The sequence below is a fragment of the Lepus europaeus genome, chromosome 6 (assembly GCF_033115175.1).
Source record: "Lepus europaeus isolate LE1 chromosome 6, mLepTim1.pri, whole genome shotgun sequence".
In the NCBI taxonomy this organism is placed as follows: domain Eukaryota; kingdom Metazoa; phylum Chordata; class Mammalia; order Lagomorpha; family Leporidae; genus Lepus; species Lepus europaeus.
In genome coordinates this window covers 13,781,819-13,807,632 of record NC_084832.1, presented here as the reverse complement: position 1 = coordinate 13,807,632, position 25,814 = coordinate 13,781,819, and the positions used below count along the sequence as shown (strand labels likewise).

At 44.6% G+C, this 25,814-nt stretch overlaps 1 protein-coding gene across 7 annotated transcripts in view; it reads right to left on the bottom strand.

Annotated features, from left to right (window-relative positions):
* Positions 1-25,814, bottom strand: part of DOCK9 (dedicator of cytokinesis 9) — a 325,663-nt gene that overhangs the window by 74,540 nt on the left and 225,309 nt on the right. For all 7 annotated transcript variants that reach the window (XM_062193991.1, XM_062193993.1, XM_062193997.1 and 4 more), the window contains exons 24-33: positions 24,855-24,970; positions 24,522-24,591; positions 23,561-23,686; positions 22,925-22,996; positions 10,973-11,119; positions 10,675-10,758; positions 8,940-9,051; positions 5,469-5,647; positions 5,114-5,227; positions 2,935-3,052 (exon numbers count right to left, since the gene is read on the bottom strand). In XM_062193991.1, coding sequence (XP_062049975.1) covers positions 2,935-3,052; positions 5,114-5,227; positions 5,469-5,647; positions 8,940-9,051; positions 10,675-10,758; positions 10,973-11,119; positions 22,925-22,996; positions 23,561-23,686; positions 24,522-24,591; positions 24,855-24,970 — 1,138 coding nt within the window. The remainder of the gene's footprint in view (positions 1-2,934; positions 3,053-5,113; positions 5,228-5,468; positions 5,648-8,939; positions 9,052-10,674; positions 10,759-10,972; positions 11,120-22,924; positions 22,997-23,560; positions 23,687-24,521; positions 24,592-24,854; positions 24,971-25,814) is intronic.

The window sequence follows — 25,814 nt, the reverse complement described above, 5'->3', positions numbered from 1 at the left end:
GATAGATAGGTCTGGGCCTCTTAACTTACAAGGCCTAAAGCCCAACAGATTATTATCAAGCCCCTTCCATCAGGTTCTATTTGCCTCTCAATCAGAAAACTTAATTGTAGCTTAGACAGCACCTTTCTTAGCTTCTCTAATAATGACTCTGTCCTTTGTTCTAGACCCTGTCTAGCACACTTGGGCCTCATTCCTTTGTAATCATAACCTCTACTCTACCACCAATGGCTCTACTCCCAACCTGTGTGTACTGATGGTCCTCTTCCCCACTTAATGCTGTATAATTGTTCAAACCTGGTAAATGCCACTCTTAGGATCATTGGTTACTATCCTCACTCTGTCTTTTATGACCTTGTCTAAATATGATCAGAGTCGGCAAACTTGGAAGGCTTCCATAGCCTTGGCAACTCATGACGACAGCCTAGGGTGGTTACTGGCACCATAAACTAGAGTGTCAATTTGGTGGGTCAACAACAGGAGCCACTGTGCACTTGCTCCTCATGTGGGATCTCTGTCCTTAATGTGCTGTACATTGTGATTTAATGCTATAACTAGTACTCCAACAGTATGTTTCACTTTGTGTTTCTATGTGGGTGCAAACTGTTGAAATCTTTATACTAAATTGATCTTCTGTATATAAAGAGAATTGAAAATGAATCTTGATGTGAATGGAAGGGGAGAGGGAAGGGTTGTGGGTGGGAGGGAAGTTATGGGAGGGGGAAACCATTGTAATCCATAAGCTGTACACTGGAAATTTATATTCATTAAATAAAAGTTAAAAAAAAAAAAAAGAACACAGGAGAAAGAGGGCTTGAGTAAAGTTAAATTAGACCATAAATTGTCTGTTTTAGGATTAATTCCAAAACTAGAGTTGCAATTCAAGGTAAACAAATGGAATATAATAAATCAAAATAAACATGCTTAGTTTGTTCCTATGTGTGTGTGTGTGTTTGCATTTAATATCGTGGCCCATGTGAATGAAAAGAAAAGTTTAGTTCATCCTTCTCTCCTTTGTACTAACAGCCCAATGTATTATACAGAGTAGGTAGAAGAGGAACTCTGAGTCTAAGATGCTAACCTTTTAAAATGAATAAATATCTGTAATCTCAGAGTAGTTTTTATCCAGGAAATGGTTTAGTTCTGGAAAATCGGAGGCTGCGTGCTCTAAAGACATTTTTAAAACCGGTGGAGTGTGCACTCTCAATATGCATGGAAACGGGATTTCTGCTAAATAGAGATATAAGGAGAAAGTCTGCTTTTGACAGATAAGCAGCAGGACCACAACTAACTGGAAACTTCCTGGTGAATAAACACAGGGTTGCTAAAGTCTCCAGGAAAAACAAACCAACCAACCCCAAAACAGTAAATGCAGCTCAAAGGTGGGGCTTCCCAGAAGGAACTTCTAAAAGGGAACAAGGACTCAAGTTTTGAAGATGGGAAGAAACATAGACAAAACCTGAGTATAAATAAGGCTGACTTCTTATGAAAAACAGATCTGGACCTTGAAATCGCAGAAAGAATGAGAAGGAACTGTATCCATCTCCAAGCCTCTTCATAACGGCACCATGAACCCCCAAGCAACTGACGGCTCTAAATGCCAGGTGGGTCTTCCTAAAACACTCACTCACTTATCTCTCCATTCTCAAGGAATCCCAAGTCCTAACAAGGCGAATGCTGAAGTGGCCAAGAGTGAGATGAGTGAAATGCCCCACTCAGTGTGGTTTGCTCATTTCCACCAAGCACCGGACACTTCTCTAATGACCCTACAGAGGACTGGCCAGAGAGGGCAGAGCATGAAGATTTCCCACACATTCCCGGCTCCAGGCTCATCTGACTGGCTACCGAGAATGCCATAAAGCAGAAACAATGCAAAAGGACTGTACTTGTTAGCACGAGAGTCAAACAGCAGCTGAGTGTTCACTGGCTGCGGGGCTCTGCTGCAAGCATTTTGCATGGATTAGCCCTTTCAGTCTTTACAATGCCAACTGGAGGATAACTATGAAAATATACACAGGTATAAATAAGGTTAAGAGTGAGGACTGGGAGATAAATTTGGGCATTGGCGGAAGCTTCTGATTTTATATTCCACCCCATTGTATCCCCTACGCAAAACAGCACATTAACAACAGCAACAACCACTACAAAAGGTAAGAAGGATGACAATGTGAATTAATTAGGTAAAAGTGTGTCATTAACTCTGCACCGTGGATTTGTCCCATTCTTGGGTGGCCTAACCACTAAGCATACTAGGATGCCAGATTTGCTCAATGTGTGGTAAAGTCAGAATACGACTGTGAACAAAGAATTGTGTGGCAACTCTTTGAAGATATATATATATATATGTATATATATATAATACATTACATATATATTTGTAGCATTAGCTTTATGAATTTGCTAGAATAGGGGCTCAATATAAATCAGATACAAATAGGTACATTTTTTCACATCTATTTTCTTCCACAATTTCATATTAAAAATAATGTAGGGCAAAGATTACTGAAAACTGATTTTAGGATTGACGTCTAGCTTCAAACGTCTATGTCCTTTATGAATTACGCAATAACATTCCATCTGAATCACAAACAGGACAAATCCTTCTGTCCATCAGCACCTGTGAAGGAAGACCCCCCCACTTTCTAAGAGCGTTCAGCTGAGGTTTCCAATGCCAAATCAGCCTAACAAGCATTAGACACAACGTCAGCAGCACAGCAAGCGATCTAAAGTGCTACGTTCAGGGTTCACAAGAATGTGGGGGCCTCTAATCCAGTGTGTGGCTGACAGATTTCAGTCGTGAAGTGTCACAACCAGGAAAACAATATTCACGGCAGCATATTCAGGAAAGAAGACTCTGCTGGGACTCCTAATTCACGAGTGTGAGTGTTAACAAGCTATCTGATCGGAGACACGGGGACCGCGGCTGCAGAGCCTTACCAATGCCAGAGATGGCGCCCAGGAGGTCTTTGTGCAGGCTGTTGTCCAGCGTGTTTCCCTTCTGTGGCGTCACAAGCGGGTTCACGGCTGGCAAAGTAAGGGATTCCTCCTTCACAGTCTGTCAAAGGCAGAAGAGAAGAAAGAACCAGAGATGAAGAACAAGACTCACTGACACACTCGAGGGTGGGGCAGGATGACCTGAAGCGGTCAGCCTGCCAGGGTGGGAGAAGTGGAGCTGCACAGGCGGTGTGCGGGGCGGGGCGCGGCATGGGGGGGGGGGGCAGAGCAGGAGCAGGGAGGGGGCTGGGGCACACAGGACATTGGGGGGGAGTGAGGCGTCTCGTTCCATCACTTCTTCCCCAGCCGGCCTAGCACCCTCCTCTTCCCACCCTCAGATGCCCAGTATTCTTCAGATTCTCAGGATATTTTTTTTCCTCAGAAAGCCTGCGCCCTTTCTACCTGGACACTGGATTTGCTCTCAGGTCACCAACGATCTGAAATGAGCAACAGGGAACTACAACAGCGGCAACACCAGTCTCTGGGTGTTCGGAGCTTCACACAAACTCTCAATGGAGCAATTGCTCTAATTTTGAAGTCTTTCCCAAAAAGGGGGATTTCACTCTGGTGAAAGCCAAAGACTGACTTTGTGTTCATTTTTCTCAGGATCGAAACAATACAGAAAGCACACATTTTGCCCTGAATTCCTTCCTGTGGTTAGAAAAGCAGGCTGAGTCATAGAACACGTGTGTGAAATGCAGTGTGTTACAGGGCAGGATCAACAAGGTCCATTCAGGATACAGAAAGTTTACAACCACTGGAACAGCAAAAGTAATTAAAAATATATTAAAAATAAGTTTTAAAAAAGCATGGATCATCTCCATGGGACATTACTTGGGAAATTTATCTGGAGGCGAGGAGGAGGTGTGAAAATGAGATGACACATTACTGTTGGGGGTAAAGGGACAGAAACAAGCATGGTGACTCAGCATATGCCACAACGGCACAGTGGGAAGATAACAACAGAGCCAGTTCACGGTCTAGAATGAGAGGGAAGTCATTGAGCTGGTAATATCTGTACAAACTAATAGCAGATAAGCCCTCTGAGGCCAAGAAAAGAGGTTCAGAAAGACAAAGAATACACTTTTAGTTTATAAAACGTTTACAAACTTTGATAAGCAAATACTATTATAAGTCAGTGCTTAACGCCTTTTGCAACTGAAATGTTATAAGGAATCTGATAGTGAAAATGCCTGCAGAAAGCTGCACTGTAAAGTGACACTAAAAATCCTTTTTTGAGTAAGAGGACAAACCAATGTGTATCTAAGACAGAGAAAACAATCATCAACCAAAGCGTTTAGAAATAGGTTCTGGGGTCATCCTTTAGGCAACTTTATTTCTAATGCATCTTTAAAGTTTGGCCAAAGATAATACAAATCAACATGGTCAGTTCTTGGGGTGGCAACCTCATGCCCCTCGCCTTGGCAATGCTCATACTGTGACTCTCTAGTTTTTACAGACGAGAGAAACTGCAGTCCATGGAAGTGGCTTTGCTAAGACTGCAAAGCAGGTTACCGTCAGAGCTCTCGCAGGGCACAGGGAAAAACCACGTTTGTTTGTTCCGCCCTTCCACATACATTTTTGTTTAACGCACATATGAAAATGCTGAGGCCTCTCGGGACACTGGGCCGGGAGGGAAGCAGAGTTCTTACTGAGAGCTGAAGAGGGAGGTGCTACGCACCGACGCCATCTTAGCTAGAAATGTGACTCACCCGGAGCACTGTAGCAATAAAAGGGGCTCTCTACTGAGCTCAGTAGTGTCGCCACCCCACCTCCCAAATCCATGTCCTCCTGGAGCCTCATGAGTTAATCTTATTTGAAAATATGATTTCCTAGATGGAAGTTAGATGTGTTGAGTCAAGGAAGGTCAAACTGGGTGAGTCCTACATCTGATCACTGGTGCCCTTATAAGAGGAGATGGAACACAGAGATATAGACACACAGAGATACAGACACACCATGGTTCTTCCCAGAGAACCACCAAAGGCAGCAACTCGACCCACACTGTGCTATGCCATGAAAGAACAGATTTCTGCTGTTCCAAGCCAGCCGGGTTGTGGCGCTCTGTGACAGCTGCCCTAGGCCCCCACACAGCTGTGTGTATGGAACTGTGTTTACGTACACTGCCGGGGTTCACGGGGAAGGGAGACACGTCCCGCACGTTGATCCGCTGGACGTTCTCTATGAGCAGGCCAAACAGAGGCAGGTAGAGAGTGGCGATCCTGGCCTGGTGACTCTGGAAGAAGAGACACGTGGTCAGTCTGTGTCCCGGCTCTGGGAACTGCGAGGCTGACTAAGCTGGCACTGGCCATCTCCATTATTTGTCTGTCTATGAAGACAAACATTTGAGTTCATTTCAAAAATCAGAGGAGTCTTAGTGTTATGACTTCAAGTTTCCTACCTGGATGCTTTCTTTAAGTCACTTAAAATAAAGGATATTTATTAATGCACAGTTCCTTCCACTGGGTACCACTCACCCTGGAAGCGTATCTGTCGTCAAAAGCGTGCTTTATCAGCAGGTTCTTGAGTGCGCTGATGGCAATCACACGGACCTCCCGAAACTCCTGTAGTGCGGCACCCACCTCCCTCAGTAACAGCCCCACCAAGAAGTGGTTCCTGCAGAACTCGTCTGTTAAGGAGTAGTCAAGCTGGAGGTCTGAAATGAGGGTGGGAGCTACTTTAGTCAGGGAGGAGGTGATGCTCTGAATAAAACAGAAACCATAACCCAGCCCTTGCACAACACTCCTGGTGTCAACACACGATGAAACTTGGCTTCAAATGGGGAAGGCTGATTCTAAAACATAGCTCTGCTTAGCACACTGAACTCTCACATGACGACCAAATTTAAGTACAGGTCATTGCATTAGATCTTGATTTTTGAAACACACACATATATACATAATTAAATTAAACATTTGTATAATTGAATTAGTGAATGGCTTTGGGACTAATTTTTAGACAATAGAACAGTGTACGTTACATTACAAACATGGTTTTGTATCAAGTTAAAAAATAAAGCTATTGTACAATTGAAAGAACTGTGGAGTAGCAGGTAAAGCTGCCTCCTGTGGCCCCGGAATCCTATATGGACACCAGTTGGAGCCCCAGCTGCTCCATTTCTGAGCCATCTCCCTGCTAATGTGCCTAGGAAAGCAGCAGAGGATGGTCCAACTGCTTGGGCCCCTACACCCACGTGGGAGACCCGGGTAAAGCTCCTGGCTCCTGGCTTCAGATCAGCCCTGCTCTGGCCCTTGCAGCCATTTGTGGAGTACGCCAGTGGATGGAAGAGCCCCGTCTCTCCCTCTCTCTTTGTAACTCTGCCTTTCAAATAAATAAATAAATCTTAAAAAATAAAAAAGAACTGTGCAGGAGTGTAGTAAGCATGTGTGATGAAAGAAAGAATAAATATGCACAGTTGACTGAGATGTTGTTTACTACATGAGTTCATTTATCCACTTCCTGGTTATTAACGCCTACAGTGTGTTTGAAATGAAAAAATTAGCATATAACCTATTTATCCTGCTATCACTGAATGGAAAATCTATTCAACACAGTATTTTATAAAATATCCTCTTTATTGTTCTGCATCTCTAAATACAAAATTAATACAAACTAGTAAATCATCAAGCAAAATGACAAAACTGAAAGCCCTCCTGGAAGGGAAGAGACAGAATTAAAGATGAACTCTACTGAGGAAGGCAAATAAAGCAGCCCAGACTTCACTCTCAAGCTGAAGTACACACATTCAGGAAGCCGGTACTAGGACCTGAATTATTACACCGACTCCATTATTACAGGAAAGTCTATGGACTCCTTCCTTGCTTGACTTTAATCCCGTTTGAGATGGTTACTTCTAAATCTACTCCAAATACTGACCCACATCCCGTGAAACACTTCAACAAAGGGGGAAAATGTTCATTTTTTCCAGAATGACCCTATTTACCAATTACAGTTATTAAGCACAGTTTATCCAAACTACAGCCCACAGCTTGGATTCACGTAAGTCTCTTAGGAGAAAACTACCTATAGTTTGACCGTGCACATGCTTCTATCCCGTGCTTGTTTGTATGTACATGTATGTTTGCACACTATGTGCATATGTGTGTACATGTAGATGCACATGAGAAGGCAGGGGGTGAATACATAGGGAGGGAGAAGACGAATGCTAAAAAGATGAATTCTTATTGTTGTAATCAGGCAAATTATCCATGTACAACCATGTCTACCTGCCTAGGGCAGCCCCTCTTGCTACCAAACACCCTAGGAGTCTGCAGAGAGCTGGTGTGGTTATACAGGACAAACCACCAGGCCCTCCTGGGTCAGATGCCACCATGGATATGAGCTCACATGCTCTGCCTCATCACTCAGCTCTTTATCAGTTGAGAGGGACAAAGAGTGACAGTCCCCAAGTCCAGGTGACTGTGTGATGACATGGAATGCAGGGCTGGAGAGCAACTCGTTCAGTGGGCACTGAGAGGAGGAGGAGGAGGAGGAGCCCCCGGGAGGCCCCACGAGGAAGTTGTGGGAGGTGAAGATTCCCAGGGGTGGGGGTCACTATTTGAGATTGAGGGTGGTCGTGCTACAGGTAAGCAGGGATGCCTGAAATGTGGGGAACGGTGGGTGTGACACGAGAGAGAGGGGCTGGGGTCAGACCAGGGGCTGCTGCCTGCCTGGCCGCTTCCCCGCTCAGAACACTTCCGGCAGATGTGCATGTGCTCTGCTAACCTCTCACTTCCTCCAGCTGTTAGCCATACCCTATCTCAGGTGTCATCTCTCTGTAGACCCCCTTTCCGCTATTATTATTTCTCGTTAGCATTTACCAGTCTCTTAACATTCTATCATTTCACTGGTAAAGAACAGCCAAGGATTTTTTGTCTGGATTGCCCACAGCTGTATCCCAAAGCTGGAGAGTTGGTGCTGGGTAAACATTGGTGGAATGCGTGAATGCCAACTCCAGGGCCACAATCCCCCTTCTTGTCCTTTGACTGCCTCTTCGGTTACCTGAGGTGTCATTAATTGTTTGGTGGGTATGCTTCTACCTTTTTCCTTCCAGAACAAAGCTGAGCACATACGTGGCATTAAGCGCAATACATTTTACTTGATAGACCTGACAGACTACTTTGTTCATTGCAATTTACTCAGTGCATATAAAGTAATCTCTATGAACTCAAGTCTCTTCAAAGTCAGAGGATACAGACAGTTGATAAAGACTCAACATGCAAACATAAAAAGCAGGTGACAAAGCGGTGTTGCCTAGGACTTAGGCTACTGCTACCAATATGGACGAGAACTACGGAAATGGTGGAAAGCACTTTTGGGGTGAAGTGGGGGCCTTTTGTTCATTTTACTTCAATATCCCTGAGTACAAAGTAACCCCAGGAGCAAAACACCAGATGCCTCACGGGGATGTTACAGTAATGTCTTAGCTACAGTGAAAGCAAATTCACCTCTTTATCATGACTTTAAAATTTGACCCAAGTGCACAGGAAAGTGCCTAAATGAAGAGCGTATGCAAGCATTTCAGCCAGCACTTGCATTCTTTTTCTTCTAGAGGAGGAAAATGCAAGAAAGCAAGCAGCACGCCTCCCACCTACCTACAGGAGTGTCATTTGACTCCACGGTTGGTGAAAGAAAAGCTAATTCACAAGAAAGAAGGAAAATGAAACAAATAAAAAATAAACTATGGTAAATCAAATGGATTTCTATTGGTTAAGCAAAGGAGTTTTCAACAAAAAGGAGTCACACTAGCATGATCTAGTCCGATAAGTCAAAAGTAGGCACCCAGATAACATTTTGTCAATACTTTTTTAAAATGGAAATTTAACATGAGTTCACTTATCAGTGGGAACAAAAAGATAAAATTCCAATATTAGGTTTGAATCCATTTTCTTATTAAAAAACAAGCAGCTCACTTTGCAAAAAGATGAACACATGTGAAGAAAGGTTACCTTGGTACCTCTGAATCCGGCCTTTTCCAAACGGCATTGGTAAATTCAGAGGGATATAATGTTCATGATTGCACACGACACGGAGAAACTCGAACTTGTACTCAAAGAGCGTCTGAAGGAAAAAAAGTTTATTCATAAGTTAAATATCACACTGGGAACTTTCTACAAGATCCTTAAAGTTCCACGTGGAATAGCGTAGCCAATCTTCAGCTTCTTCAGCATCTAAGAACTGCACGCTCCGTCCCACTTCACAGATTGTAGAAAGGCTACAAGTTTGCTTGGAAACTGAGCACACATTTCTTTAAACGATATCCTCAAAGGACCTTAAAGGCACTTCTTATTTATGCTCTTCCCATTTCTACAATGAATTTCAGACTCAATACAATAAAAAAGATTAGTAAGGCAGAGCTACAAAAGACAAAAAAACCAAGGAAGAGACAGTTATTTCTATCAGAGAAAGGCTACATGGCTACTTCTGTTACTGTGTTCAGTAAATTGAAATTTTTTTTTCAAGTTTTTTTTTTTTTATTTAGTAAATATAAATTTCTAAAGTACAGTTTATGGATTACAATGCCCCCCCCCCCATAATTTCCCTCCCACTCGCACCCCTCCCATCTCCCACTCCCTCTCCCATTCCATTCACATCAAGATTCATTTTCAATTCTCTTTATATACAGAAGATCAATTTAGTATATATGAAGTAAAGATTTCATCAGTTTGCACCCACATAGAAACACAAAGTGTAAAATACTGTTTCAGTACTAGTTATAGCATTACTTCACATTGGACAACACATTAAGGACAGATCCCACATGAGAAGTAAGTACACAGTGACTCCTGTTGCTGACTTAACAATTTGACACTCTTGTTTATGGCGTCAGTAATCTCCCTAGGCTCTAGTCATGAGTTGCCAAGGCTATGGAAGGCTTTTGAGTTCGTCGACTTTGATCTTATTCCGACAGGGTCATAGTCAAAGTGGAAGTTCTCTCCTCCCTTCAGAAAAAGGTACCTCCTTCTTTGATGGCCCTGTTCTTTCCACTGGGATCACACTCGCTGAGATCTTTCATTTAGGTCTTCTTTTTTTTTTTCCAGAGTGTCTTGGCTTTCTATGCCTAAAATACTCTGATGGGCTCTTCAGCCATATCCAAACGCCTTAAGGGCTGATTCTGAGGCCAGAGTGCTATTTAGGACATCTGCCATTCTATGAGTCTGCTGTGTATCCCGCTTCCCATGATGGATCGTTCTCTCCCTTTTTGATTCTCTCAGTTAGTATTAGCAGACACTAGTCTTGTTTGTGTAATCCCTTTGACTCTTAGACCTATCAGTGTGATCAATTGTGAACTGAAATTGATCACTTGGACAAGTGAGATGGCATTGGTACATGCCACCTTGATGGGACTGTATTGGAATCCCCTGGCACATTTCTAACTCCACCATTTGGGGCAAGTCCGATTGAGCATGTCCCAAATTGTACAAGTAAATTGAAATTTATAAAGAATATAATTTTAGTATCACAGATGAGCCACAGCTAGGTTTGATTCTCATTCCATGTTTGACAAAGTATCAAACTGTGTTTCTAATGCTTCACACATACTAATGCAAGTAAGTATGAGTATTTCCAAGAGAAGAACCTGTTTTGTCTCTGGGATGGAAACAAAATTTTGATGAGAACTGAAACAGGTAGGCTTCTAGATGTGAATCAGACAACAGGAACAGTGTGCAAACCCCACATTACCTTGGGGTCTCCAGGAGCAAAGCAGCTGATGTAGTTGTTGATCTGCTTAAAGACAAAGCCCCTGTCCATGAAGGTGAAACACCTCTGCGGAGAAAAACAATTCACAAGGATCGGTATCTCAGGCTCAGACTTTCTGGAAACATGGGTTCTGGTCAGTATCATTAATAACTTGAACCTTTAGCATAAAAACATGCACAACATTACTGGGGCATCTACACTACACGGATCACTCTGCTGGACAGCCACTTAAAAAGAACGCCGTAGTCACAGACAACAGGCTACCCGCCGTAAGACCTACCTTGATGAAGACAGCAAGGCTGTGATTGGCATTCTTGGATGCCTCTGGGTTATCGCGGAACTTCTGAGTGATGTGTGGCATCAGCATGTTCACAACAGTTTCCACAGCATGATGGTAGGATGCAGGGAATCTCTGGTTTCTCAGCAACTAGAAAGAATCCAAGCAAGCACTTACTACTTTTAAGGCGCTACCCTTTGGGGAGAGAAAGAAATCTCACCCATGAGTTCGTTTCTAAAACCTAGAATTCTATTTGTATTGGTCTGAAATCAGTTAAAAATGAATTATTCTTCCTTCTCTCAAAGTGCAACACAAGAGTTTCAATACTTCAGGGTAAGTACCATGAGCTAGATCTGGATCTCAAATTTCAGCATGATAAAAGTCAACTTGCAGGTGTTTGAAAATCATGGATATTTGGCCTCTCATCACAGAGATTCACATTCAAGAGTTTGTCAGGGGTGCAGAGAGAAGGGGTAGAACTCTGCATTTTTTTTTTCTTTCTGAGTATTCTTGGTGATTTTGAACCAATGTCTTTAGAAAGCACTGGATTGCAGTTTAAGCTTCAAGTATGCAAGCTGAATATAAACAGATTGATGATTACACGTGAGCAGTTTAAACTTCGTGGAAGTAGTTCTCTTCAAATTAACTCTGTATAATAATCTTTCCTCATCACAAAGGCTTACCTAAAAAATTTGACTACTTACCAATTAGCTGTTATGTATTATCTAAGTGTCAGGCACTGTGCTACAGATTTTCATTCAGTTCTGCTAAAATCTCTGAGTTTAATCCCTGTCTCATAGAGTCAGAGAGGTTATGTGAATAGGTCTTCAGTCGCACAATGGAGAGCGACTTAAGCCCAGGTCCTCTTGGAGTCCAAAGCCTGTGTTCTCTCCGCTATGTGAGACTGCATTGCCCACTGTCCCCGCATGGCCCCGTAAAGAGAAAATTCACAGAGAGTCTGAAATAGAAGGGCTGTGAATGAAATGCTCTGTTGCATTTCTCTACTCACTAGTGTATTTAATTTTTACAGCCACAAGAGGGGGGTAGTCTCATTCCCATTTTACAGGTCAGGAAACCAAGGTCCAGACCAGAAATGGAATGGTTCTGGAAATGGGGCAGACAGATTTAACCAAACTCTTTTTCTTCTCTCCTTTAGCAACTGAACCTCTGAGTTCAACAGGGAAACGTGGCTATTCAGAAAGAGACTATGTTTCTTGCTCTAATTTGCAGATAAACATGAACCACATGACTCAGGTCTGGCTGATGCAAGCAGGTCAGAATGAAGTGACATGTGCCTCCTTTGGGCCACGCCCCATGAGGGAGTCCTTAGCTTTCCCTGTTCTCTTCTCCCCATGCCTGGAATGTGTTGTGGTGACTGAGCCAGCTTCTCCACCATGTGGATGAGGGTAACACCCTAGGCTGCATAACTGGGGAGAACGAGTTGTGTCACTGAACGACCCTGTGAAACAAGCTGCTTACCAGTTCACAGTTTTCCAAGATAGAGAAATAAACCTACCATTCTATTTAAGGTATTATTTATTTTGGTCAGTTTTTTTTTTTTTTTAAATTTGACAGGTAGAGTTATAGACAGTGAGAGAGAGACAGAGAGAAAGGTCTTCCTTCCGTTGGTTTACTCCCCTAATGGCCACTACGGCCGGCACTGCACCCATCTGAAGCCAGGAGCTGGGTGCTTCTCCTGGTCTCCCATGCGGGTGTAGGGACCCAAGCACTTGGGCCATCCTCCACTGCCCTCTTGGGCCACAGCAGAGAGCTGGACTGGAAGAGGAGCAACTGGGACTAGAACCCGGGGTGCCAGTGCCGCAGGTGAAGGATTAGCCAAGTGAGCCATGACGCCGGCCTATTTTGGTCAGTTTTAGAGCAGCCAAACTAGCAACTCAATATGAAACAAGTAGTATACTGTAAAATTGGAACTAGCACCCAGATACTTCTGACAAGACAAAATATATTATTTTTATGCAACAAATATCAGAACCTAGCATGAAAGTCTGAAACACTAGCTTTGTAGTAATTTCAATTCTCAAATCAACAGCAAGGAAATCTTTGGAAATGTACATAGACTTAGGAATCTAGTGAGGTAAGGATAAGAAACAAGAATGCCAAGTTTGGGACAGGCATTTGGCCTGGCAGTTAGGACCCCTGTGTCCTGTATCAGAGTTCCTGGGTTTGGGTCCCGCCTCTGGCTCCCAATTCCAGCATCTTTCTAATGCAGACCTGAGAGACAGCAGATGATGGCTCAAACAGCTGGCTCTCTGCCACCCACATGGGAGACCCGGATTGAGTTCCCAGCTCCAGGCTTCAGCCTGGTCTAGCCCCAGTCACTGAGCGTTTCTGAGGAGTGAACCAAAGGATGGGCACTCTATCTGTCTCACTCTCAAATTATAAAAAAAAAAAAAAAAAGAAGAAGAAGAAGACGAAGAACATGAAGCCTAACTACTTTCAAAATCACAAGAGCTAATTTTGAGATTCACAAGGGGTTTTTGTCCATATGTACAACCAATAACTCTGTATTTGAAGTGTTAGCATTTACACATGATCAGCTCTCAGGACCTACAGCAAGGTCAAATGTTACTACCAGGCATGCTGGTACAAGCTGGTACAAGCTAGCCACTCCTGAAAAAGTGGTTCCCCCTCTCCACCCCCTCACCCCCCATCCCTGCAAGCAAAAAACAAAAAACACCTGTGGCCTTCAGTTAGGGCTAAATTAATGTCTGCTAAACCCATGCAAAGTGGGTGGAGAACTTTATCATCATGAATGGATCATGTGGACAACAGGTGAATCTATTCAACAATGTTATTATCACTCAAACTGGGACAACAGGACATGTACACGTGACTGTAGCAGAATTAGCTACAAAGTATCCTTATCAGACAGAATGAAACCTTAAACAAATTAAGCCTCAGGGTGTAACTACAAGTTTACAGGAAATCTAGAGGATTGAAACCCTGTCATAGGGCACTGTGACGTCACAATCAGCCATAATGTGGCAAATTCTGCAGTGCAAATAACCCACTTTCTTCAACAAACACTAGGTCACTTCAGAAAGTTCACAGAAGTTTACTGGGGTGTAAAATTTTTTTGAAACCCATGCTTATGTGTATATTGCATCAAAAAAACAAACAGGGAGAAGTCTGAGAATCAAAGAATCCTTCGGGGCACAACAACTAAATCCAATGTGTGCACTTTATTTAGGTCCTGATTCAGACAAGCCAACTGTGACATGACATCTTCAAGACACCTGGGTAAAAGTGAATACAGCTGTGGTGTTAAAGCATAAGGAAATATTGCTTATTTGTTTGGTGTTATAACTGTTAATAGTTATATCTTACTTACAGGCTTATCTGTTATAGATAATACACTGGATTTTTATGGATGAAATGACAAAATAGTAGAGAACTTTTTAAAAAATATTGTAGGACAAAAAAGTGTAAGGGTGCATGTATAAGGCAAGAATGGCAGAATGTTGACAACTGTCAAAGCTAGGTGATGGTTATGTGAAATCTGGTTTGCTATTCCCTCTACTTTGGTATTTATTATGAAGTATAACTTCTGATTTAAAAGAAACCGAAAAGAATAGTGGATAATTTACATACTGCCCCATCCTGAACGCTGTTGAGTGAGTGGGAAATGACATCTCAGTGGAAATGAAGTGCTTCCTGCTGTGACAAGCAGCTACAGAAGTCCCAATTTGGCAGTAGAACTAACTAAACCTCAACATGAAATACGATACACATCGAAAGCTACTGAAGACTTAGAGGTGCTTACGGAAATGACTATAAACTGAAATGGAAGGAAACAGTCTTGGCTAATGGTCTGGTGCCAGGGTGTGAGTACATAGGAGCAGCTCAGAGCACAGGACATTGAGACACTCAGAGACTTCCAAAAAACCCCAACTCTGACCACATGGCCTGCTCCTGGATCCACTGGCCCGACCACCACCCTCCACTCCTCTGCCAAATGCTGCCGCTGCAGGGCCTGCCTGCCCAGCACAGGTCCTCACAAGTCTAGACTCCTCCAGACCACCTGCTGTGTACCCTGTTACCTGCCCAGCCGTGGGACAGACACCCACATGTCCTCCAGGTGGCTGCTCAACTCCCGCCACGTGACCCCTTGAAGGAGTGGGATCTCTTTGAAGACCCACACCCAGTCTTGCTGCAGAGGTCCCTGTGGGAGCTGCTGTTAATAGCCAAGTCTTTGCACAGACCCCGCCGTAGGCTACCCTACACCCTACATGTTCATGCTCCTACAATTGCTGCTGCCCAAACCTTCGCTTCATGTGTGAGGATGTTGGAGCAGACTTCAAATGATCACTTCTCCATTCCTTACTGGGTTCTTCCTCCCTCTGGTAGGGTCTGCAAGTCTCTTTTCTATGAGCTCGTTGACTGCTCTCAGATATAATAGATGAGATGCAAACAGGACACGTGGCATGGTGCTGGGAAGGAATTTGCTATGACATCTCCCAGCATTCTGAAGTTGCTCTCCCATATGGGAACCCCTGCATCATTTATTCCCCCATTTTCTTCCTCTTCCACAATTTCATTCCTTCCTCCTACCTCCTCATTACTTTCATTCACAAACATCAGTCTACTCTCTACACACTCATTTATTTCACTCTCTGCTGCGCTGGTGCCAGAATAGCACCTCAGAACTCCAACTGCAGGGAGCATCACTGACCTGGAGCCCCTGCGTCTTTCTCCAGAACGCACTGCAGCATCTTCGCCACGGCCACCCACACTTTGCACAGGCTGCTCACAGCCGGTGACGGCAGGTGGCAGGGATGCTAAGGTAGGCTGGCTGCTGGGGGATGTGGGGCTCCTCTGACTGATTCTGGCTCCAGGACTTTCCAGTGGCCTTGCTCACCTCTCTGAGAACTGCCCTGCAGTCTCATGGGCTTCCTTCCTCCTGTCTCTTTTTCACGTTGGGTCAGATCTACACTGCCCTTCGATGGCTCTCCTACTACCTCCTGGGCACTTCCCCATTCTCCCTCATAATCACTGGACCTCGTAAATCTTTTTTTATTTTTTATTTTTTGGACAGGCAGAGTGGACAGTGAGAGAGACACAGAGAGAAAGGTCTTCCTTTGCCATTGGTTCACCCTCCAATGGCCGCCACGCTGATCCGATGGCAGGAGCCAGGTGCTTCTCCTGGTCTCCCATGGGGTGCAGGGCCCAAGGACTTGGGCCATCCTCCACTGCACTCCCTGGCCACAGCAGAGAGCTGGCCTGGAAGAGAGGCAACCAGGACAGAATCCAGCGCCCCGACTGGGACTAGAACCCGGTGTGCCGGCGCCGCAAGGCGGAGGATTAGCCTAGTGAGCCGCGGGCCGGCCGGACCTAGTAAATCTTATGCATGGGTAGTGCTACCTGGTGGCCTAGAAGAAAAAACGTAGGCTTATGACTTGTGCAGACTGTGCTCATAAACCTGTTTTCCCAGGACACTCCGTTCTCTGTCCACTGTCCAAGCCTGAACCTCCATCTGCCCACTGGAAATCTGTTTGTGCCGCATTGCTCCTTGTGGCAGCAACTGCTGGTTGCCTTCTGGGATCCGTTCTTCCTTCTCTCTCATGGTAATGGAACCTCAGCTTCAGCTGGGTGTGTGGATACCCAGAACATGGACTATCTGTACCAGCATCTCTAGCAGCTGGGTGAGGTTGTGTGACCAGGTCTGGCCAATAGGGCAGCTGCAGCAGTGATACGGATAACTTCTAAGCTGTATCCTTAAAGGAAAAAGCCCTTCCCCTTCCTACTGACTTCAATGAGGATATAGACCCAGTGAGATCAAAAGCAGCAGCACGTGAGCGCAACAAAGCAATGAGGCGGAAAGTCTGGGCACCTCATAACAGAGTCTCATATGAACTTAGAATTTCTTTAAACTATTTATTTATTTATTTGAAAGGGGGTGTGTGGGGTGCAGATAGAGATCTTTCATCCTCTGGTTCACTTCCCAAATGGCCATAATGGCCAGGCTGAAGCCAGGAGCCTGAAACTCCACCTGGGTCTCCCACGTGAGAGGCAGGAGCCCAAGCACTTGGGCCATCTTCTGCTGCTTTCCCAGGTACATTATCAGGGAGCTGGATCAGAAGAGGAGCAGCTGGGACTTGAATGGATGCTCATATGGGATGCCAGCGTTTGCTTAACCCTATTGGGCCATAATGCCAGCTGCTGAACTTAGAATTTCATGTGAGATGAACTAAACGTTTTTTTTTTCTCTTATTTAAGTCATTGTTATTAGATCTCTGCCACAGCAGCTGAAGCCTACTACATGCCAAGTGTAACCCGTCACTTTCCTTCCTCTGCCTCTCTGGTAAGCTCCTTCATCTGTGCCCTGGCTCCCCACAAAATCTGACCTTACCATGTTCTGTTTTAAGCCACAATATTGAGGTATAATTTACAAATATTCAGACTTTCAAGTGTAGTTCGGCAAATCTTTTTAAATAAAAAATGGTTATTTTCTCTATTTGAAAGGCAGAGTGAGAGAGTACCAGAAATTAAGAGAGAGAGAAAGAAAAAAAAAAAAAGAAAGAAAGAGAGAGGGGTTCCTGCTTGGGCCAGGCCAAAGCAAGGAGCCCAGACCTCCATCTGGGTCTCCCACACAGGCAGCAGCGGCTCAAGCACCTGGGCCTCCCAGGATGCACGAGCAGAAAGCAGAGTAGCCAGGATTTGAACCCACACTCCAACATGGCATGTGGGTGTCCCAAGAGCAGCCTCACAACACCTGCCCCACATCTTCGTAAGGGCATACAGCACCACAGTCGAGACGACACAGTACACTTCTGTCACCCCAGCCTCCCCTCCAGTTTCTGGCAGCCACTGCTATTTTCTCTTCGTGCAGTTTTTCTTTTTCTAGAATGTCATAGAAATGAACTTGTACAGTACGTGGCCTTTTGTGTCTGACTTCTTCCTTGTAATATAATACATCTGAGATTCATTCATGTTGTTCCAGGAATGAGGACTTTGGTCCTTTTAATTATAAAGTGGTGGTACCCAATTATATGGAAGTGGCATAATTTTTCTAACTATCTACTCGCTGATGGACATTCGAGTTGCTTCCTGTTTATGAATCAGGCTGCTATGAACACTTGTATACAGGTCTTTGTGGGGATAAAAGCTTTCATTTCTCTTCAGCAAATATCTAGAAGTGGAACTGCTGGATCGTATCAATGGTTTTGTCTTAATTCATCTTATTCATCTTCATCCTAATCCCACAGCATGCCTCCAATGCTAGACCTTTATCAGCGTCACCATAAAATGCCATTTTATGTTATTGAAGTTAGAGAGGGGTTTAAAAAGAAATACTTTTTAAAATGACAGGAGAATGAATTTGTTCCACAGGCTGTTTATATCACAGGGGTTACAGACTCATTGATATCAGAGTTTCCGAGTCACTCTACTAACACTTCTCTTTTCACCTTAACACTCCTGCTATGGGCCCAAGATCTCTCTGTGTGTGTGATTTCTACCAAACTCTGCTGCTTGGCTTCAGAGTTTCTCATTTGCTCTGGTTCTAAGTTAATCTTCCCCATCCACTGGCAACTCAGTCAGCCTGAGCTCTGGCCCCCAGCAGGGCATGAGCTGTGTCTTCTGCCTCATTAAAACTCATTCTCCTCTCCCTAGATGGTGGCGTCCTGTAAGGCCCAGGTCAAGGTCCATCTCTCTTAGCACATTGACTCCTTTCGTCCTTCGAGCTCTTACATACACCTCCCTGCATTCCGCTCTAATTCTCAGCTGAACGTTTTCTTTTTCCAATGACTACGCCAGCCTGAAGGCTGAGGATTCATCCTCTATGTGCATTTTCTCTGTGCTCTGTATATTACAAACACTCATGGATGGCAATATAGATATTAACATTCCGCCTGTGACATATGTACAGTGTTTACATATTCAGCTTAGGGAAATGTCCAAACAGTCCATTTAGGATGGGAACCATACAATCATTTCTTCCACATTACAAATAAAAGTCTTTTCTCAACTAAGCTGGAAAACAGCTCGAGACCGGACAAGGAAGACTGAAGGGTGTGTATTCACCCTATTCTACGCCAGGTTTTCCAAGTGCCTCTCTTGAAGCACACCTGTGAATGCCAGTAATTAGCTGGATTCAGAGTGGGAGGAAAGGAAATTCAAAACGAGTCTGCCGAAATTATAGTTGCTAAATATAAGTGATGGCAAAGAAACACCAAAAAATCCGTTGACTATGGAAGCTGAGAGTTGAAGGAGGACTCCCTTAGTAGGCCTTAATGAGGTCTGTTTTATGTTTTCCCCAAAAACCAGTCACCTGTCACCTATGAAACATGAGAGTCTACCACGGTCAAACCTCATCAACCCCAAGCCTTGAGATCCATCTGTTGCCGTAAAGAAGCCCTTATCCCAGGGCAGAGGTTCTGACTCATACTCTCCCAGAGTGAATGTAGCGGAGCATTAGCTTGGGGAATGGCAAGGTGAACACAGGTGGCCACTTCCACTTTGTGGCTGTGTGCCAGTTCACCCACCCCTCATGTAAATGTACACCAGATGCAGTCACCCCACTACCACCAGGGATGTTCACAAATGCACCCTAAAGGCACCAGCTCAACACACACTACACCTCTAAATGTCAATCTGTGCTGGATATCCTTGGCTGGAGACTTGAACTAACAATGAAACCACTGTCTTGTTCTTACACCAGTCCAAGGTCCAGGTGTCCTTACATGATGGCTGTTACACCACTTCCACCTGGTCATACCACTTTAAGAAAGACTCACCAATGAGGGGGAAAAAAAGCAAGGTCTGAATTAGGAAGACACTGAAACAATGACTCATAATCTTCAGTCTGCAAATATAAAAATTCGAAAGGGATTTGATCAAAGTTTTGGAAATCGTGAACAGTACAAGACTGAAAAGTAGAAATCTGTTCCCTAAATTCATGAATACCAGAATTGGAGAGTAGGACATGTAATTCTTATGATATAAATTCTTAATAAATAAAGACAAACATAAAATGCCTAATTCAAACACATGAAATCTAACCACTCTAACATGAGGCTAATATGTATTATATAAATATAATCAGGACTACTCTAACGTACGAGACACGCTGAATGACGGCTTTAGAGAGTACCAGGGAAGCTCCCAGATCGACAGCGTGCGATGCAGGGGAGACAGGAGCGCCACATCTGCAGGGCCAGCGCAGCGGGAGCTGGGGGGGCGGGCTCCGAAAGTGAAAATGGCAAACTCCCCAAAGGGAGTTTCTATGCCTCACCTCTTTGCACAGGAAGTTACATGAGGGTTCAACCTTCTCCTTTTGGAGGCCAGTGTTTCTTTTTAAGTATAGTTGGATAACTTTTTTTTTTAATTACACTTAAAATGTCTCTGAATATTATTTTTAGGACCAACATATAATTAACTTACAGAAAAAGTTTTGCATGGTAGCCATTTGAGTGGTTTGGTTGAAGCTGCAAGACAAACAGACCATTTCACAGGGCGGAGGTGTTGCTGGGAAGGCAGGACACTGCAGAAGGCTGTGTGCCTCTAGCATGAGCTCTTAACGGCTTGGTCATGTGACCATGGGGGGCGGGGTCACTTCACGAGCCCATGTTTCTGCCTCTACTTCTGCGCTCAAAGGGAGGAGCTGGACCAGAAGGCACTTTCAGGCCCCCACCATTCATAAGGTGCTATGACTTACTTTGGCATCTTGAAAATCAACACGTGCGCTCAGATTTCTTTACTAATTTCCTAACACAGTTGTTGTTCTTGGAAAGATGACACTGGTGCCTGCACTGAGTATGCTTCCCTCTGCACCCTCTCTCAAGTGGTCCTCAGTGCGGTCGTAAGGAGGCAATGGGCTGCTGGAGTTGCGTGAATGTTTGGTGCTGGGTCCCTGGCTTTGCCTATCCCAGGTCTCTTCTCTTCTCACCTTCACTCTCTCTCTGTACGTAGCCAACTCCTATTTACTCATCAGAACCTTATGAACCCACATCTCTTCCTGTCAGTCTTCTTGCACTCCCATGCCCCTGAGCACTCTGCATCCCCCACCATCAGTGCACTCAGCACGAGGGAAGGGAACTGCTGAGCTAATGTCACTTTCCCATCTACGCTCCTCGAGGGCACGACCCACGCTGCATGTAACGTTGGAACCCTTAAGCCTAATAAGGGCTCAATGAATACTTGCTAAACGAATCAAGCGACACTTTTAAATATAATCAAGACTCGGATGGCTCTGACGTGATCACACATATTAGAGCCTGAAACAATGAGAACTCCAGTGAGGCCTTGTATGGGCTGAATTACCACCCCTCACGTTCATGTGTTGAAGTTCTAACCCCTGACATACCTGGGAACAAGATTATATTTGGATCTTCACAGAAGTAATTAAGGTAAAGCGAAGTCGTTGCGGGGGGCTTTAATCCACCAGGACTGGTGTCCCCACAGGAGAAGATGAGGACGCCGACACACACAGGAGAAGGCTACCACCTACGAGCCACGGAGAGGCCTCAGCAGAAAACACCCGCAGGTACCTTGTCCTGGGACGTTCAGCCTCTCCATTGTGAGCAAATACATTTCTGTGGCAAATGAATACAATAAACTAATATGGGCTGCAGTGCTGTTCTGAACGTGACAGCATTTTTAACAGAAAAAGAATAGAGCCAAACGACGTGCCTGCGTGTGAGCCTGTGTGTGTGCAGGCAGGCACACCCACTAAGCAGCTGGTGCCAAGCAGAGGTTCTGCTAGCTCTTCTTTTGGCAAGCTATTCTGGCATGATTTACATGGTGCATTTTTCTGCGGAAAGCAGGCCCACTTCCATCTGGCATCTCCCTGTACGATGACATCAGAATCTTTAAACTGGATTTTGAAAGAACAAAAAATAAAGGAAACCACCTGGTCAGGCACCAGGGCCTACTCGAACCGGCAGAAAGGACGGCCTAGAGTCCGAACCACCACCTACTGCCCAGCACAATCCACTGCCTTCCAAGAATCCTCTGAGAGTCCATCACCTTTGAGCAGGAGACCTAAGTCTTGAGTGTCTCCTTGTCTCTGCTCTTTCCTACTCACAAGAATCATGAGAATCAACGTCCACTTTGACAGCATGCCCATGCCTGGCACCAGGAACACTCCCTGCAGGAGCTCCTCCACTCCCAACCAGACCCCACCTCCACCAGCTGCAACAGGGTGGCAATTCATTGTTGCAAGGACAGCTCCAGGACTCTGTGAGTCTCACAGGAGTTCTAATCATCAAGACAAGACAGTGGCACTGCCACCTGTGTTTACAACACTGGAACTTCATAGAAACTTACAGACTTTGAGCCTTAAGTCAGCCAAGAAAGGCCACTTGCACCTCAACAGGCACCAGTACAGAGACAAGCACAATAATCTCAGGGCTGAGCCCCGCATGGAGGACCCACGGGCTCACAAAGGCACAGATGTGAGACTGTGTACTTGCCCCACAGAGGCAGAGGTTCTAGAGGGCATGAAATTCGTGAGACACTCCTACCTAAACCCAAGGAAAGTCGACAAGGGTCAAGGTTCTTCACAATGCTGGGTAAGGACAACTCCAATTTCAATTTGCTTAAACAAATATTCCCATTTCAACAAAGGTGAAGATTTCCGAGCTAGCCAAAGGAAAAGCTCATCGGTGTGCATGTGCGTGCGTGTGTCCGTGTACATGCATGTGCGTGTGCTTGTGTGTATTCAATAACATACTGGTCTAGGAGCACAGGCTTTGGAGCCAGAACAGCACTATGACCTTGGGCAAGTAACTCAAGCACTCAGGCCTCTTTCCTCATCTATAAAATGAGTAAAAATGGTACTTCCCTCGCTGTGTTGTTATGAAGCTAAAAGGATTTATTTGTCAAGCAGTCACAACAGTCCTGTAATCAGCCCACAGAGATCATCAAGGAGTGTTAGCTACAGACACAGTGAGAGGCTTCCCTCGGGAACACAAGCCTCCACATGAAGTAACATACCTTAACTTTGGAGTTCTCTATCAAATGCTGCGCCATGGATTTTATCAGCACATCAAAGAAAAACCATGAATACTAAAAGGGGGAAAAAAAGACCCTAGTTAAGAGAAGCAATAAGTTAGCAGTTATAGATGAACACCTACGGGCTAGCTGCACTACTGACCTGGAGCAGATCTGACCCTCAAATGTAGGTGAACCTCTTGGCAAGTTATTATCAGACTCAAGAGGTGAGTGGCAGAGGTCTTCTGCCTGACATGTCCAACAATAAATGCTCCATCTTGCTGGGAAACTGGATGCTTGCACTCAGCATGGCACAACCCAAAAAGGGGCACTGCAGATTACTTGTGCTGTCTTTTCTCTGCTGAGCTCTTCCTTGGTGACAGCTGTCTTTGTAATCTCTCAATTCGTGTCATCTGCTGACTTGAATATAATGATGTATCAATACTAAACATCCAATGCAACTCTAAATATAGTGACTCTTTGCCTTCTATTTCCTAACATAATTTGCAAAGCATGTACAGGAGAAGCAATGCTGTTACTCATTTTAGGGGTGTAGTAATCACCTCTAAAAACACATAGGAAGCGTGAACTGATCAGGCTATGGTTTTTCATTAATAAAACCAAAGAGCCACAACATACCTTAAGTAGTTTGTTGCTGGTGAGGAAATCGGCAGAAGGCTTGAGAATGGTAGTCATGGACTTGGTTAGCTCTTCGTGCACTGTCTTATATTCAGAAGCAACATATGGCTCAGCCTTATAAGCATACTTGGAAGAAAAGGGAAAAAGACTTTAATGTTGGGCTGAAAGCTTCAGAGGTTCCAAAGAACAAACATCAGGGACCAAGGTACGCTTTCATGAGTGGGAGAGAGAGACATGGAAATGGAGGCGGGAAGGGTGATCGTCATGTCACAGGAAGAGGGGGCCCATGATGTCGTCAAGGAATTCATCAAAATGCACGAACCATCTGACTCAGATCAGTGGCCATCAGCCCATAGCTTCATCTGTACCAGGAACCTCAAGCAATGTGTCAAAAAGAATCCAAACATTTTTCAAACTATCACATGACTGCAATTCATAAAGGTGTCTTAGACTGAACAGAACCAGTAATCATCACTATGCTAACTGAATGTCGTATATAAATAAAAAACTCATCGATACTTATGCTAATGATGTCGCCTACTAGCCCACACAGTCATCGAAATTGATTGTGAACAGAGTTAACTTTTCTATCTTGGGAGAAGGAGCAGTTTTGCTGGGAACTTTAGATGGAAAAGAGGAAAGTGAAGATGATAAACTCTACCAGAGGTCTAACAAGACCAACTGGAAATTCTTCTTTAAACTCCCACATCATTTGAGTCACATTATTTGGAAAACCAATTCAGAGGATGTAGCTGAAGAAGTGAAATTAAGTAAACAAGTAAGTGGCCGCCCTTCTTTATACTTCCCCTTGTTTAGGTACAAGCATTGGCTATGAGGAACAGAACAGAAAGCAGAGGTATTAAGTATATCCCAGATAATTGGAACTGTAAAAAAACAAGTCCTCAGAAGGAAAATTGGAGAGCCACAGTTGCAAATGATCAGAACAGTTTGTCTTACGTACCTTAACATAGGACCTCAAGTGGCTTTCCAATCCTTCCTCATGGCACTGGGCAACCACATGAATAATGACCCTACACACCACAGGAATGAATAAAGCAATGAATAGTAATGTGAAAATGGAAACACTTCATTATTATCACAGCAGCAGAACAATGATGATGCTATGGGCACTTAGGAAACAAGGAGACAAGGAATTAATGGGGTCCCTACATATGGGATCGAAAGACTTTTTGTAAGTACAATGCTCAGCACATAGTAGCATCCCGGATAGGCATAGACTGTGTTCCAGCTGAGGACTGGAAAAGAAGAGCTTCCATCCATCCACCTTCCTTACCGCGTCACGTTGACTGCCACTTCCTCCTGGGTGGCCCTGGTGAGGACGCGGAAGAGCTGGTTTAGGATGGTGGGCAAGAAGGCGATCATCACGTGGCCTTCCATCGCATGTAGACTCTGCACACATGGAATGGCAAGGTTCAGGTTATCTTTTTAAAAGCGAACCCACCCAGTGTAATTTCTGATCTGTTTCAAAGATGCATACAAGAACTCCCTCTACAATGAATGGGGAACTGTGGTGGGGCAGAAGGCATCCCCCCAGCAACCATGTCCGCCCCCAAGATGTGCATGTTCTAATCCTTGAACTTGTGCCTATGTTACACAGCAGAGGGGAATTAAGGTTGCTAATCAGCTGGCATTAAGATAGGAACAAACTGGGTGAGCTCAACCTAATCAAAAAGGTGCTTAAAATTGGAAGAGGGAAGCAGGAAAGGGCAGCCAAACGCAAATGTGACTCAGGCTCAGGGAGAGCAGCTGGAGAGACGCTACAGTGTTGGAATATACAGATACACACACCTCTCTCTCTCTCTCTCATGTTCCTTGCTGAGACCCAACAGCCCTTTGATCCATTCCTCACATCTCTGATTTTGTCCCCAGTCTATTCTAAAAAAATGCTGCCCCCAGGGCTGGCGCTGTGGCACAGTAAATTAATCCTCCACCTGCACTACTGGCAACCCATATGGACACCGGTTCTAGTCTCAGCTGCTCCTCTTCCAATCCAGTTCTGCTGTAGCCTGCGAAAGCAGTGGAAGATGGCCCAAGCGCTCGGACCTCTGCACCCTTGTGGGAGACCCAGAAGAAGCTCCTGGATCCTGGCTTCAGATCGGCCAAGCTCTAGCTGTTGCAGCCATTTGGGGAGTGAACCAGCAGATGGAAGACCTTTCTCTCTGTCTCTCCCTCACTGTTTGTAACTCTACCTCTCAAATAAATAAAATCTTTAAAAAAAAATGCTGCCCCCAAT